This window comes from Bacillus rossius, chromosome 14, assembly GCF_032445375.1.
Source record: "Bacillus rossius redtenbacheri isolate Brsri chromosome 14, Brsri_v3, whole genome shotgun sequence".
Classification (NCBI taxonomy): Eukaryota; Metazoa; Arthropoda; class Insecta; order Phasmatodea; family Bacillidae; genus Bacillus; species Bacillus rossius.
The window spans coordinates 612,545-628,743 of record NC_086341.1 but is presented as its reverse complement, the minus strand read 5'-3'; the positions used below and the strand labels follow the sequence as shown (position 1 = coordinate 628,743).

Here is a 16,199-nt window from a genome sequence, read left to right as displayed (position 1 = left end):
AGCTCCCAGGGCTATTGCCTTACAGCCTCGCCGCTGTGGAGGGCCCTTGTCTGGACCACACACTCGGCGTGTCTCCGGCCTGGGGGGCGCGGGTTCCAGTCCAGCACACAGCTGTGACCTGCCCTTAAACCCTCCTCGCGACCAGCTGTCAGCTCCCAGGGCTATTGCCTTACAGCCTCGCCGCTGTGGAGGGCCCTTGTCTGGACCACACACTCGGCGTGTCTCCGGCCTGGGGGACGCGGGTTCGAGTCCAGCACACAGCTGTGACCTGCCCTTAAACCCTCCTCGCGACCAGCTGTCAGCTCCCAGGGCTATTGCCTTACAGCCTCGCCGCTGTGGAGGGCCCTTGTCTGGACCACACACTCGGCGTGTCTCCGGCCTGGGGGGCGCGGGTTCCAGTCCAGCACACAGCTGTGACCTGCCCTTAAACCCTCCTCGCGACCAGCTGTCAGCTCCCAGGGCTATTGCCTTACAGCCTCGCCGCTGTGGAGGGCCCTTGTCTGGACCACACACTCGGCGTGTCTCCGGCCTGGGGGGCGCGGGTTCCAGTCCAGCACACAGCTGTGACCTGCCCTTAAACCCTCCTCGCGACCAGCTGTCAGCTCCCAGGGCTATTGCCTTACAGCCTCGCCGCTGTGGAGGGCCCTTGTCTGGACCACACACTCGGCGTGTCTCCGGCCTGGGGGACGCGGGTTCGAGTCCAGCACACAGCTGTGACCTGCCCTTAAACCCTCCTCGCGACCAGCTGTCAGCTCCCAGGGCTATTGCCTTACAGCCTCGCCGCTGTGGAGGGCCCTTGTCTGGACCACACACTCGGCGTGTCTCCGGCCTGGGGGGCGCGGGTTCCAGTCCAGCACACAGCTGTGACCTGCCCTTAAACCCTCCTCGCGACCAGCTGTCAGCTCCCAGGGCTATTGCCTTACAGCCTCGCCGCTGTGGAGGGCCCTTGTCTGGACCACACACTCGGCGTGTCTCCGGCCTGGGGGACGCGGGTTCGAGTCCAGCACACAGCTGTGACCTGCCCTTAAACCCTCCTCGCGACCAGCTGTCAGCTCCCAGGGCTATTGCCTTACAGCCTCGCCGCTGTGGAGGGCCCTTGTCTGGACCACACACTCGGCGTGTCTCCGGCCTGGGGGACGCGGGTTCGAGTCCAGCACACAGCTGTGACCTGCCCTTAAACCCTCCTCGCGACCAGCTGTCAGCTCCCAGGGCTATTGCCTTACAGCCTCGCCGCTGTGGAGGGCCCTTGTCTGGACCACACACTCGGCGTGTCTCCGGCCTGGGGGGCGCGGGTTCCAGTCCAGCACACAGCTGTGACCTGCCCTTAAACCCTCCTCGCGACCAGCTCTCAGCTCCCAGGGCTATTGCCTTACAGCCTCGCCGCTGTGGAGGGCCCTTGTCTGGACCACACACTCGGCGTGTCTCCGGCCTGGGGGACGCGGGTTCCAGTCCAGCACACAGCTGTGACCTGCCCTTAAACCCTCCTCGCGACCAGCTCTCAGCTCCCAGGGCTATTGCCTTACAGCCTCGCCGCTGTGGAGGGCCCTTGTCTGGACCACACACTCGGCGTGTCTCCGGCCTGGGGGACGCGGGTTCCAGTCCAGCACACAGCTGTGACCTGCCCTTAAACCCTCCTCGCGACCAGCTGTCAGCTCCCAGGGCTATTGCCTTACAGCCTCGCCGCTGTGGAGGGCCCTTGTCTGGACCACACACTCGGCGTGTCTCCGGCCTGGGGGACGCGGGTTCCAGTCCAGCACACAGCTGTGACCTGCCCTTAAACCCTCCTCGCGACCAGCTGTCAGCTCCCAGGGCTATTGCCTTACAGCCTCGCCGCTGTGGAGGGCCCTTGTCTGGACCACACACTCGGCGTGTCTCCGGCCTGGGGGACGCGGGTTCCAGTCCAGCACACAGCTGTGACCTGCCCTTAAACCCTCCTCGCGACCAGCTGTCAGCTCCCAGGGCTATTGCCTTACAGCCTCGCCGCTGTGGAGGGCCCTTGTCTGGACCACACACTCGGCGTGTCTCCGGCGGGGGGGGCGCGGGTTCGAGTCCAGCACACAGCTGTGACCTGCCCTTAAACCCTCCTCGCGACCAGCTGTCAGCTTCCAGGGCTATTGCCTTACAGCCTCGCCGCTGTGGAGGGCCCTTGTCTGGACCACACACTCGGCGTGTCTCCGGCCTGGGGGACGCGGGTTCGAGTCCAGCACACAGCTGTGACCTGCCCTTAAACCCTCCTCGCGACCAGCTGTCAGCTCCCAGGGCTATTGCCTTACAGCCTCGCCGCTGTGGAGGGCCCTTGTCTGGACCACACACTCGGCGTGTCTCCGGCCTGGGGGACGCGGGTTCGAGTCCAGCACACAGCTGTGACCTGCCCTTAAACCCTCCTCGCGACCAGCTGTCAGCTCCCAGGGCTATTGCCTTACAGCCTCGCCGCTGTGGAGGGCCCTTGTCTGGACCACACACTCGGCGTGTCTCCGGCCTGGGGGGCGCGGGTTCGAGTCCAGCACACAGCTGTGACCTGCCCTTAAACCCTCCTCGCGACCAGCTGTCAGCTCCCAGGGCTATTGCCTTACAGCCTCGCCGCTGTGGAGGGCCCTTGTCTGGACCACACACTCGGCGTGTCTCCGGCCTGGGGGACGCGGGTTCCAGTCCAGCACACAGCTGTGACCTGCCCTTAAACCCTCCTCGCGACCAGCTGTCAGCTCCCAGGGCTATTGCCTTACAGCCTCGCCGCTGTGGAGGGCCCTTGTCTGGACCACACACTCGGCGTGTCTCCGGCCTGGGGGACGCGGGTTCCAGTCCAGCACACAGCTGTGACCTGCCCTTAAACCCTCCTCGCGACCAGCTGTCAGCTCCCAGGGCTATTGCCTTACAGCCTCGCCGCTGTGGAGGGCCCTTGTCTGGACCACACACTCGGCGTGTCTCCGGCGGGGGGGGCGCGGGTTCGAGTCCAGCACACAGCTGTGACCTGCCCTTAAACCCTCCTCGCGACCAGCTGTCAGCTTCCAGGGCTATTGCCTTACAGCCTCGCCGCTGTGGAGGGCCCTTGTCTGGACCACACACTCGGCGTGTCTCCGGCCTGGGGGACGCGGGTTCGAGTCCAGCACACAGCTGTGACCTGCCCTTAAACCCTCCTCGCGACCAGCTGTCAGCTCCCAGGGCTATTGCCTTACAGCCTCGCCGCTGTGGAGGGCCCTTGTCTGGACCACACACTCGGCGTGTCTCCGGCCTGGGGGACGCGGGTTCGAGTCCAGCACACAGCTGTGACCTGCCCTTAAACCCTCCTCGCGACCAGCTGTCAGCTCCCAGGGCTATTGCCTTACAGCCTCGCCGCTGTGGAGGGCCCTTGTCTGGACCACACACTCGGCGTGTCTCCGGCCTGGGGGGCGCGGGTTCGAGTCCAGCACACAGCTGTGACCTGCCCTTAAACCCTCCTCGCGACCAGCTGTCAGCTCCCAGGGCTATTGCCTTACAGCCTCGCCGCTGTGGAGGGCCCTTGTCTGGACCACACACTCGGCGTGTCTCCGGCCTGGGGGACGCGGGTTCCAGTCCAGCACACAGCTGTGACCTGCCCTTAAACCCTCCTCGCGACCAGCTGTCAGCTCCCAGGGCTATTGCCTTACAGCCTCGCCGCTGTGGAGGGCCCTTGTCTGGACCACACACTCGGCGTGTCTCCGGCGGGGGGGGCGCGGGTTCGAGTCCAGCACACAGCTGTGACCTGCCCTTAAACCCTCCTCGCGACCAGCTGTCAGCTTCCAGGGCTATTGCCTTACAGCCTCGCCGCTGTGGAGGGCCCTTGTCTGGACCACACACTCGGCGTGTCTCCGGCCTGGGGGACGCGGGTTCGAGTCCAGCACACAGCTGTGACCTGCCCTTAAACCCTCCTCGCGACCAGCTGTCAGCTCCCAGGGCTATTGCCTTACAGCCTCGCCGCTGTGGAGGGCCCTTGTCTGGACCACACACTCGGCGTGTCTCCGGCCTGGGGGACGCGGGTTCGAGTCCAGCACACAGCTGTGACCTGCCCTTAAACCCTCCTCGCGACCAGCTGTCAGCTCCCAGGGCTATTGCCTTACAGCCTCGCCGCTGTGGAGGGCCCTTGTCTGGACCACACACTCGGCGTGTCTCCGGCCTGGGGGGCGCGGGTTCCAGTCCAGCACACAGCTGTGACCTGCCCTTAAACCCTCCTCGCGACCAGCTCTCAGCTCCCAGGGCTATTGCCTTACAGCCTCGCCGCTGTGGAGGGCCCTTGTCTGGACCACACACTCGGCGTGTCTCCGGCCTGGGGGACGCGGGTTCCAGTCCAGCACACAGCTGTGACCTGCCCTTAAACCCTCCTCGCGACCAGCTGTCAGCTCCCAGGGCTATTGCCTTACAGCCTCGCCGCTGTGGAGGGCCCTTGTCTGGACCACACACTCGGCGTGTCTCCGGCCTGGGGGACGCGGGTTCCAGTCCAGCACACAGCTGTGACCTGCCCTTAAACCCTCCTCGCGACCAGCTGTCAGCTCCCAGGGCTATTGCCTTACAGCCTCGCCGCTGTGGAGGGCCCTTGTCTGGACCACACACTCGGCGTGTCTCCGGCCTGGGGGACGCGGGTTCCAGTCCAGCACACAGCTGTGACCTGCCCTTAAACCCTCCTCGCGACCAGCTGTCAGCTCCCAGGGCTATTGCCTTACAGCCTCGCCGCTGTGGAGGGCCCTTGTCTGGACCACACACTCGGCGTGTCTCCGGCGGGGGGGGCGCGGGTTCGAGTCCAGCACACAGCTGTGACCTGCCCTTAAACCCTCCTCGCGACCAGCTGTCAGCTTCCAGGGCTATTGCCTTACAGCCTCGCCGCTGTGGAGGGCCCTTGTCTGGACCACACACTCGGCGTGTCTCCGGCCTGGGGGACGCGGGTTCGAGTCCAGCACACAGCTGTGACCTGCCCTTAAACCCTCCTCGCGACCAGCTGTCAGCTCCCAGGGCTATTGCCTTACAGCCTCGCCGCTGTGGAGGGCCCTTGTCTGGACCACACACTCGGCGTGTCTCCGGCCTGGGGGACGCGGGTTCGAGTCCAGCACACAGCTGTGACCTGCCCTTAAACCCTCCTCGCGACCAGCTGTCAGCTTCCAGGGCTATTGCCTTACAGCCTCGCCGCTGTGGAGGGCCCTTGTCTGGACCACACACTCGGCGTGTCTCCGGCCTGGGGGACGCGGGTTCCAGTCCAGCACACAGCTGTGACCTGCCCTTAAACCCTCCTCGCGACCAGCTGTCAGCTCCCAGGGCTATTGCCTTACAGCCTCGCCGCTGTGGAGGGCCCTTGTCTGGACCACACACTCGGCGTGTCTCCGGCCTGGGGGACGCGGGTTCCAGTCCAGCACACAGCTGTGACCTGCCCTTAAACCCTCCTCGCGACCAGCTGTCAGCTCCCAGGGCTATTGCCTTACAGCCTCGCCGCTGTGGAGGGCCCTTGTCTGGACCACACACTCGGCGTGTCTCCGGCGGGGGGGGCGCGGGTTCGAGTCCAGCACACAGCTGTGACCTGCCCTTAAACCCTCCTCGCGACCAGCTGTCAGCTTCCAGGGCTATTGCCTTACAGCCTCGCCGCTGTGGAGGGCCCTTGTCTGGACCACACACTCGGCGTGTCTCCGGCCTGGGGGACGCGGGTTCGAGTCCAGCACACAGCTGTGACCTGCCCTTAAACCCTCCTCGCGACCAGCTGTCAGCTCCCAGGGCTATTGCCTTACAGCCTCGCCGCTGTGGAGGGCCCTTGTCTGGACCACACACTCGGCGTGTCTCCGGCCTGGGGGACGCGGGTTCGAGTCCAGCACACAGCTGTGACCTGCCCTTAAACCCTCCTCGCGACCAGCTGTCAGCTTCCAGGGCTATTGCCTTACAGCCTCGCCGCTGTGGAGGGCCCTTGTCTGGACCACACACTCGGCGTGTCTCCGGCCTGGGGGACGCGGGTTCCAGTCCAGCACACAGCTGTGACCTGCCCTTAAACCCTCCTCGCGACCAGCTGTCAGCTCCCAGGGCTATTGCCTTACAGCCTCGCCGCTGTGGAGGGCCCTTGTCTGGACCACACACTCGGCGTGTCTCCGGCGGGGGGGCGCGGGTTCCAGTCCAGCACACAGCTGTGACCTGCCCTTAAACCCTCCTCGCGACCAGCTGTCAGCTCCCAGGGCTATTGCCTTACAGCCTCGCCGCTGTGGAGGGCCCTTGTCTGGACCACACACTCGGCGTGTCTCCGGCCTGGGGGACGCGGGTTCCAGTCCAGCACACAGCTGTGACCTGCCCTTAAACCCTCCTCGCGACCAGCTGTCAGCTTCCAGGGCTATTGCCTTACAGCCTCGCCGCTGTGGAGGGCCCTTGTCTGGACCACACACTCGGCGTGTCTCCGGCCTGGGGGACGCGGGTTCCAGTCCAGCACACAGCTGTGACCTGCCCTTAAACCCTCCTCGCGACCAGCTGTCAGCTCCCAGGGCTATTGCCTTACAGCCTCGCCGCTGTGGAGGGCCCTTGTCTGGACCACACACTCGGCGTGTCTCCGGCCTGGGGGACGCGGGTTCCAGTCCAGCACACAGCTGTGACCTGCCCTTAAACCCTCCTCGCGACCAGCTGTCAGCTCCCAGGGCTATTGCCTTACAGCCTCGCCGCTGTGGAGGGCCCTTGTCTGGACCACACACTCGGCGTGTCTCCGGCCTGGGGGACGCGGGTTCGAGTCCAGCACACAGCTGTGACCTGCCCTTAAACCCTCCTCGCGACCAGCTGTCAGCTCCCAGGGCTATTGCCTTACAGCCTCGCCGCTGTGGAGGGCCCTTGTCTGGACCACACACTCGGCGTGTCTCCGGCCTGGGGGACGCGGGTTCGAGTCCAGCACACAGCTGTGACCTGCCCTTAAACCCTCCTCGCGACCAGCTCTCAGCTCCCAGGGCTATTGCCTTACAGCCTCGCCGCTGTGGAGGGCCCTTGTCTGGACCACACACTCGGCGTGTCTCCGGCCTGGGGGACGCGGGTTCGAGTCCAGCACACAGCTGTGACCTGCCCTTAAACCCTCCTCGCGACCAGCTGTCAGCTCCCAGGGCTATTGCCTTACAGCCTCGCCGCTGTGGAGGGCCCTTGTCTGGACCACACACTCGGCGTGTCTCCGGCGGGGGGGGCGCGGGTTCGAGTCCAGCACACAGCTGTGACCTGCCCTTAAACCCTCCTCGCGACCAGCTGTCAGCTCCCAGGGCTATTGCCTTACAGCCTCGCCGCTGTGGAGGGCCCTTGTCTGGACCACACACTCGGCGTGTCTCCGGCCTGGGGGACGCGGGTTCGAGTCCAGCACACAGCTGTGACCTGCCCTTAAACCCTCCTCGCGACCAGCTCTCAGCTCCCAGGGCTATTGCCTTACAGCCTCGCCGCTGTGGAGGGCCCTTGTCTGGACCACACACTCGGCGTGTCTCCGGCCTGGGGGACGCGGGTTCGAGTCCAGCACACAGCTGTGACCTGCCCTTAAACCCTCCTCGCGACCAGCTGTCAGCTCCCAGGGCTATTGCCTTACAGCCTCGCCGCTGTGGAGGGCCCTTGTCTGGACCACACACTCGGCGTGTCTCCGGCGGGGGGGGCGCGGGTTCGAGTCCAGCACACAGCTGTGACCTGCCCTTAAACCCTCCTCGCGACCAGCTGTCAGCTCCCAGGGCTATTGCCTTACAGCCTCGCCGCTGTGGAGGGCCCTTGTCTGGACCACACACTCGGCGTGTCTCCGGCGGGGGGGCGCGGGTTCGAGTCCAGCACACAGCTGTGACCTGCCCTTAAACCCTCCTCGCGACCAGCTGTCAGCTCCCAGGGCTATTGCCTTACAGCCTCGCCGCTGTGGAGGGCCCTTGTCTGGACCACACACTCGGCGTGTCTCCGGCGGGGGGGGCGCGGGTTCGAGTCCAGCACACAGCTGTGACCTGCCCTTAAACCCTCCTCGCGACCAGCTGTCAGCTCCCAGGGCTATTGCCTTACAGCCTCGCCGCTGTGGAGGGCCCTTGTCTGGACCACACACTCGGCGTGTCTCCGGCGGGGGGGCGCGGGTTCGAGTCCAGCACACAGCTGTGACCTGCCCTTAAACCCTCCTCGCGACCAGCTGTCAGCTCCCAGGGCTATTGCCTTACAGCCTCGCCGCTGTGGAGGGCCCTTGTCTGGACCACACACTCGGCGTGTCTCCGGCCTGGGGGACGCGGGTTCGAGTCCAGCACACAGCTGTGACCTGCCCTTAAACCCTCCTCGGGCACCCTGTGTTATTGTACTACTTTTTTTTATTCCTGAGGAATTTTTTTTATTCCTACGTGCGTAAACCAGCAATGGTCTTTTTTAAAAAGCATTTTGTGTTGCATTCCACATGCCATTTAATTTTTAAGTTAAATTTAGATATTTAGCTACATCGTACTTGTTGACTTCTTGTCCAAAGTTGGCTCATTGAAAGATTTCTACCCTGAAAACCCCTAAACGTTTTCCACTTGAAACTGTCATTTGTACAGCTTAACTAGCAATTTAGCTTCGTGACACAGACGACATAAAACTTAGATTTTTTAAAAAAAATCTAAACAAATAATGGTAAATTGTTAATCAGCTGGAGTTCAAAATTACAAGTTTTAAATTATTTTACGCGTACGGCGTAGAATCCCAGTTAATTTGAGTAAGTATTTTTTTTTTGAGAGATCTCAGCCACGTCTCCTTTGAACACGGAATCCAAAGGAGCTGATATTTCTCGTGAGAACCTTGAGCTGTGCGAGGGAGGAGCTGTGGTGTTTAGTCTGGCGCGACATTCAGGGGTGGTTGGGGGCTCGGCGCCTGCCACCCCCTCACCCCACACCCCTGTCAGCCCTCTTCAGAATCTCGCGGTGTAAACACGGGGGCCAGGTCCTTGAGGCGCTAGAGGCCACTTGCCTCGCGGCCAGGCTGCCCGCGGCGCCCCCGAGTGGACCTTACTGCAGCTGGGCTGACACTAGCAATGTGACCTCGTACAGTTTTGCGCTGTTTGTCATGGGAAACACTCATAAATGTAAAATAAGAAATGAAAAAAAAAATTGGTTGTCTGTAAAGTCGGTTTACGGACGATAGTTTAGCGTGACAACGTCATAACAAAACTTTGATGAAACGATTGCATACTTTTATGAATAAAATTGAATCATTTTTATTGAATTATCACTATTTGTATGGACACAAAGAAGGAGTGAAATTAAATCTGCAATTTAATTGATAAATTTACTTTTATTTGCACTCATTAATTCAAATATCTTTATTACTTTAACGAACAGATTATTTTAACTATAACTTTTATACATATTTGCTATTTAACTTCTTCCAATCTGTGTTATTCTGTTGAGGATAGGACGATGATAGGAACAGTAGGAAACGAATGGGAGTGTTTCAAGTTTAACGTGCCTCGAAAAAGTCAAATCGATGGTTGTTCCAATCGAGTGGAAGAGAGATAGATGCGGCGCAAGCGTACAATGAGCGTAACGGGACAATGTGCGTAACGGGACACTTTTTCGTGCGTGCAGCCGGCGTTCATCGATTTATTAGACGTTGTCACGTCAAAAATGAAAACGCCAACCCACAGTTAACAAGCCTAAATCATCTGATGTCAAAAAGATACACCCGACGATGAACCAAAACAGGTATTGTGGACGACACAACCACGTCATTCAAAATCAAATATCAGACAACACAAGAATTCCGTGGAAGGAATTTAGTCAAGAAAACAGTTTATAACAGCAAAGAAGAACACAGTGGGATAACAACGACGAGGCAATTTCAACAATAACAAACAGTTTCCGATTACAACAAGTGCAAAACTGCAAAGGCGTATATCCAAGAAATTGCATTAAATCAATATTCCCCGTTGGATGAATCACTTGAAGAACGGAACTAACTACATATGGAGTATTAATACTTACTACTAGGGTCAGGCACTTTTCGCGAAAAGATCTGAACACTTATTAGACTGCAACAAGGTATACCCGCACCTGTGGTTTCTTACTTGTGATTGGCGACCGTCTGCGGGAGAAGTCGTTGCCTTGTTTGACCGAGCCACTCAGGATGCGTTTTCTTCCGCACTGAACCACTGTGATTGGTGCTGTTACAATCGATATGTACCTGGGAGAAACTCACCCAATCACGAAACACAGACGGTGCTACAGTGTTTTAACTTTCATCGAGTCTCGAAATCTTTTCGCGAAATCTGCATGCCCCTACTTACTACCCATAGTTAAAACTACTTTTCTCGTATATATAGATCCAACAACAAACACTTTTTTATTTAACTTTTTTTTATCGCTACTTGAAACACAAATGCTGTGTTCATCATATGAAAGCCGAATTTGGAATTTGGTATCATTCTTACTATCTTTTCCTAGTAGAAGAAATTTTTCTGCAAATAAATCGGGCTGAAGCTTAAGCTCTGCAACATTTATGGTTTTCCATTCATATCTAACACCCTTAGTGATTTTTACCATTTAGAGATTTTTTTTTAGAGTTTTTAGACAGGTCATGTCAGTGCTACGACATGCCCAGCCGTACTTCTGTGTTATTGCTAAGTTTTTGATTTCAGCCTAGAATGTAATGAAATATGAAAATGATTGGATGAATCGAGCATTGACCGACTGAATTGGAAACGCATAGTCCGACCACTCAGCCACCGTGGTCCTATTAAACTACGTTTTCCAGTTTGTAAGCAGTCGGAACATGTGAGGTGCAGGCTTTGTTCCTGTCGAATTGTGTGCAGTTGTTCACAGGACCGGCTCCTGAAAGTCAATTTCTAAATGATAGAATAAGTAAGAAATTATCGACCCATGTCACTGAAGAGCATTTACCCAACCCAGAAGACTAAGTTTTGACAAGTAATTAAATGTTAACATGTACCAAACAGAGGCAACACAGGAAACAAGTCAAAGCTAGCTTTTGCCAAAAAAATAAATAAAAATAAATAGAAAAACAATAATGTTCGCAGGATTTCACGGCCATTGTCTGAAGTAGCTTGGCTTCTGGGTTGTAGCCGTGTCCTTGGCAAATAATTCACCAACGTTTCGGTCGACATTGCAGTCACCATCATCAGGGAGCAGTTACCTACTGAGGTTCTTACCAGTTGTCCTGTCATTATATACTCTCGAAAAACACAAAAATAAAACTGTGTGATAAAGTGGTTGGGATAACAAAGACAAAATCATTAACAATGTAGGCCTACAAAGAGACAAAATGGAGACAACACAGTTTAACACATTAGGGACATCCTTGTCAGCTACTGGCTGCGAATATTGAGGTCTGCTATTGCAAAACTGACGTCATGAAATCTAAGAGATATCAAAATAATTCAGAGAAGCATGTTTTATTACATATTTTTCAGTTTTTACTTAGATATATTAAAGAATGAAATCTTTCCAACTTTTTGGTCAGTTGATCATAAACAACTTTAATTTCACATACCTATACATAAATAATACTTAACGCTATAACATGTGCTAATAACACGAACACACACTCACTTAGCCGCGTGCTTGGACTTAATAAGTTCCATACAACACAAGAAAGGCGAGAGTAAAGTTCTACCAATTAGCGTCTCTTTCTGTCGAGTAAAAGTTCTTCATCGATCGTCGCTTCGACGCGTTGTCGTCCATCCGCGCTACAGGGTGTCCGTAAGTCCACGTTTCTCGTTCGCTTTCCACATTCACTGGCTCGTGCGCTAGTGCTGAAGCGTATTAACATGAGGGATTATGGCATTTCGTGAAGATACTGCACATGTAGAAAATATTTGTTTCAAACGAAACTGCTCGATTCCTTTTAATTATAATCACAACAATTGTAAACTAAAAAAAAAACCCTTGAATATGAAACCTATAGAAGGGCTTGTATTCATCGCCGCTGTAAAAAGGGTAGTTTTAAACTCATGGGATTCCACAAAACTTCTGAACATGAAAAATTATGTTCGCAGTCACCTGAGCTGCGACAGTCAGCAAAGCGGTGCTGGTTTCAGGCGAAGAGCAATGTATATCCACACTTGAATTTATTTTAGAGTGTTGTATAGCGGTGGTGCGAAATATGTCATAGGTCTATGTAAAATATCAATGATTTTTTGGCATTATTACTAATTTTATTTGATAAATCAAAGGCATTTTAGGCTAATAATTAAAAAAATTAAGTCATTTAGAGCATTAGATTTTTACGTATATGATCACATTCCTAAAAAAATTGCTAAATATTAGCTTCACACTGCAAAATCAACTATAAGTTACGAGTATTAAAATAGTTTAGTCCTTTTAACAATGATATATCTAAATATTATTTTTAAATCCATTGTGTCGTAAACCTATGCATATGCTTGTATTAAGTGCAGAAATATTTTGTGCTCTATTTCTGAGATCGCAAACCGAAAGTTCTCATCTCTCGTGAATGACAACAGCTAGAATTCGTAAACATGACATTTAAAGTGATTAAGTAATAAGGTTTCAAACAACATCTACTCGACAATACCTGCATGTGCACTAACGCATTTGTTCATTCACCCGAACATCGTTGTATCCTACAAACATCACAAAAACAGTGTCAACCCTATTTCTTGCAATCACAACATAGTTCTACTAAAAAGTAATTTGAAATAATTTATCATAGTGCCAACTTTTAATTCCAGTAAGAATAAAGTTCACCATTGAATACAGGATAAAATATATATATACTTTTATTCCATTTCTAGCCTGTTCTCAAAAAAGCAGTTGGTCTCAATGTTGTTCGGGTGAATGATTCAAATAACGAAATATTTCAGTCCTTAACAAAAATATCACTGAGAAATAATTTATTTAGAACCAAAATTAATTTTCCTACCGAACTTTGGCAAAATTTCTTGCGGTGGCTTGTAATAATGATAATTTGAGGGTGTCACATGTGTTGATTGCCACTGAAGACCTCTAGCGCGAGAGACACGGACACTGAAGATTCATTTTAGTTACAGTTATCACCGACACCTCACTAACTTCAGCAGTTGGCATTGCCAGGGTAGATGCCTGTAGTTGCTTGCTGACTGGCCAATGTCGGCCCCAGTCTGACTCAGCGACTACCTCACAGCAGGCTGGCCTCGTTGCCGCTGGCCGGGGACCCGGGGGCAGAGCAGCGGGTAGCAGTAGTAGGGGAGGGTAGTGGCGCTCAGCGACTACCGCAAGGCAGGCTGGCCTCACTGCCGCTGGCCGGGGACCCGGGGGCAGAGCAGCGGGTAGCAGTAGTAGGGGAGGGTAGCGGCGCTCAGCGACTACCTCAAGGCAGGCTGGCCTCACTGCCGCTGGCCGGGGACCCGGGGGCAGAGCAGCGGGTAGCAGTAGTAGGGGAGGGTAGCGGCGCTCAGCGACTACCGCAAGGCAGGCTGGCCTCACTGCCGCTGGCCGGGGACCCGGGGGCAGAGCAGCAGGTAGCAGTAGTAGGGGAGGGTAGCGGCGCTCAGCGACTACCTCAAGGCAGGCTGGCCTCACTGCCGCTGGCCGGGGACCCGGGGGCAGAGCAGCGGGTAGCAGTAGTAGGAGAGGGAGGCGGCGCTCAGTGACTACCTCAAGGCAGGCAGGCCTCACTGCCGCTGGCCGGGGACCCGGGGGCAGAGCAGCGGGTAGCAGTAGTAGGGGAGGGTAGCGGCGCTCAGCGACTACCGCAAGGCAGGCTGGCCTCACTGCCGCTGGCCGGGGACCCGGGGGCAGAGCAGCGGGTAGCAGTAGTAGGGGAGGGTAGCGGAACTCAGTGACTACCTCACGGCAGGCTGGTCTCGCTGCCGCTGGCCGGGGACCCGGGGGCAGAGCAGCGGGTAGCAGTAGTAGGGGAGGGTAGTGGTGCTCAGCGACTACTACAGGGCAGGCTGGCCTCGCTGCCGCTGGCCGGGGACCCGGGGAAGAGCAGCGGGTAGCAGTAGTAGGGGAGGGTAGCGGCGCTCAGCGACTACCTCAAGGCAGGCTGGCCTCACTGCCGCTGGCCGGGGACCCAGGGGCAGAGCAGCGGGTAGCAGTAGTAGGGCAGGGTAGCGGCGCTCAGCGACTACCTCACGGCAGTCTGGCCTCGCTGCCGCTTGCCGGGGACCCGGGGGCAGAGCAGCAGGTAGCAGTAGTAGGGGAGGGTAGCGGCGCTCAGCGACTACCGCAGGGCAGGCTGGCCTCGCTGCCACTGGCCGGGGACCCGGGGGCGGACCCGGGGGGCGGACACAGCAGCGGGTAGCAGTAGTAGGGGAAGGGTAGCGGCGGGTAGAGCAGCGGCTTCACGGGCTGGTCGTCTCGCACCAGCACCTTGACGGCCACCCTCTTGGCTGAGGGGGGGTTGCCCCGGCTCGCAGCTGCCCCCGCCTGGTCGTGCAGCTGCAGCTGCTTGCGCTTGGTCTTGTAGCGGCGGTTCTGGAACCAGATCTTCACCTGGGTCTCGGTGAGCTTGAGCGCGTGAGCCAGGTCGGCGCGCTCCGGCCCCGACAGGTAGCGCTGCTGGTTGAAGCGGCGCTCCAGCTCGTACACCTGAGCGTGCGAGAAGGCGGCGCGCGACCGCTTCTTGCGCGGCGGTGGGGGCGGCGCCTGGGGGCGGAGCGGCGGCGGCCAGGCCAGCCGGGGCGGCGGCGAGGGCGCCTGCTCGTCTGCAACACGCCGACATTCATGTGACATGCTCGCAACACTTCTGGGACCACAAACATACTTCTGGAACTTCTTTGGGCGAGATGAGAGAGAAATCTCGAGGCCGAATGTTAACCTAACTAAAAACTAAGTGTGTTCGAGAGGGGTCTGGGTTAGGGAGAGACTCTAAGTGCGTCTCAGGCCGAAGCCTATACGCTCTAATCATGCAGGTGTTAAGCCATGCGGGAGAGGGAGCATGCATCATGTGCTAGGAGGGGATTGGCCAGCCATGGCAGCGATTGGCGCCATGACTAACACCCCTCACTGACTATTCTAGACTTAAAACTATTTAAGTTGGGCCCAGGTATAGCTGACGCTCAAAGGATGGAGAACAGGTTGCGGACGGTGTAGAGAATGCCTCGAGCGGGCTCCACGTGGCGGCGTGCGGCTCAGGTTGAACCCCGCCATGCTGCAGGGATGACGTCACCCGACTTGCTGCGTCTAGTAAGGGAGTATTAGGGCAGAAGGCAACACAGCTGGTTTTCAGCTTATTTTGAAGTGAGTAATATATATATTTTTAAATTCAAGTTTATTTTGAAAATTGTCTTTTTTTCTCAATTTATCTCTCTCTCTCTCTCTCTCTCTGCTGTTTCACCCCTTGAAATATACTTACGAGAATCGAGGTTTGAATTGCCAAAAGGTTTCACTTCTATCACGTGTACTGAGTTACATGCGCCCTTTTTCATTAGTATTTATCTTACTAAGCAAGTACCTAAAACTATAATTATATGTACAAATAAGTTGCAACAGGCCTAAATAGCTGTGGACCTGATTTTGAGCCAACGTGAGAAACAAAACCTAACACCGAAAGGTAATTTAAAACACATGTGTCGCCGAAACGCCAGTTAATTCTTGAAATTATTCTAACTAAAATTTAACGAAATTACTGAAATATAACATCTTAACACACAAATTTCAAGGTATGTCATTATTTTAGCACGTAGTTTCAAACAAACTATAACTTAAGTGGATTATATAGATTATTTATCTTTTCTTATAAATTATATTTTCGTATCGCCTTTAGTAGATAATGACTGATTTTGGTACATGCTTATAAAGCACAAAATTTCTATGTTTTATTTTTTTATATGGCGTTCATCCATGTTAATGATGATCTGAGAGATTTCAAAAATTCTTTGTTCAATTAATCAATTCGTTTCATATTTTTCTCACGTATGTACTGTACATTTTAGACAGTTAATTTTGGACGAAATTTTGCGATCAGCAACCACACTGTCTAAGGACTTTTCAAAGAAAAATTTACACGAAATAAGCAAAGAAATTTTCATAATTTCAGAAAACTGAATCTTCGTAAAAACAGACAATTGTAAGGAAGAATGGTGTTGCTGTTGACTTAACAAGTTTCTAAATATTTTTGTTGGCATACCAAGATTACTCTTGTGGATTCGTGTTCAATGTAAGTGGAATCAGTAACTTCATGCAAATTTACGAAAATAAACGTGAATTTCACGAATATCCTTGGACAATTTGTAATCTGCGTCCTTCGTAAATTTAACGTGACAATTTTAAACAGTAGCTACAACTGATTTTCCTTAATTTGAGACCTTG

At 55.1% G+C, this 16,199-nt stretch overlaps 1 protein-coding gene across 1 annotated transcript; it reads right to left on the bottom strand.

Moving 5' to 3' along the window:
• Positions 1–14,102: 14,102 nt before the first annotated feature.
• On the bottom strand, positions 14,103–15,173 carry LOC134538984 (homeobox protein Nkx-3.2-like; the record flags this gene model as incomplete). Its single annotated transcript, XM_063380643.1, has 2 exons — positions 14,103–14,518; positions 15,152–15,173. Coding segments are annotated over 2 exons (438 nt in total), but the record flags the coding sequence as incomplete, so codon positions are not given.
• Positions 15,174–16,199: the final 1,026 nt, after the last annotated feature.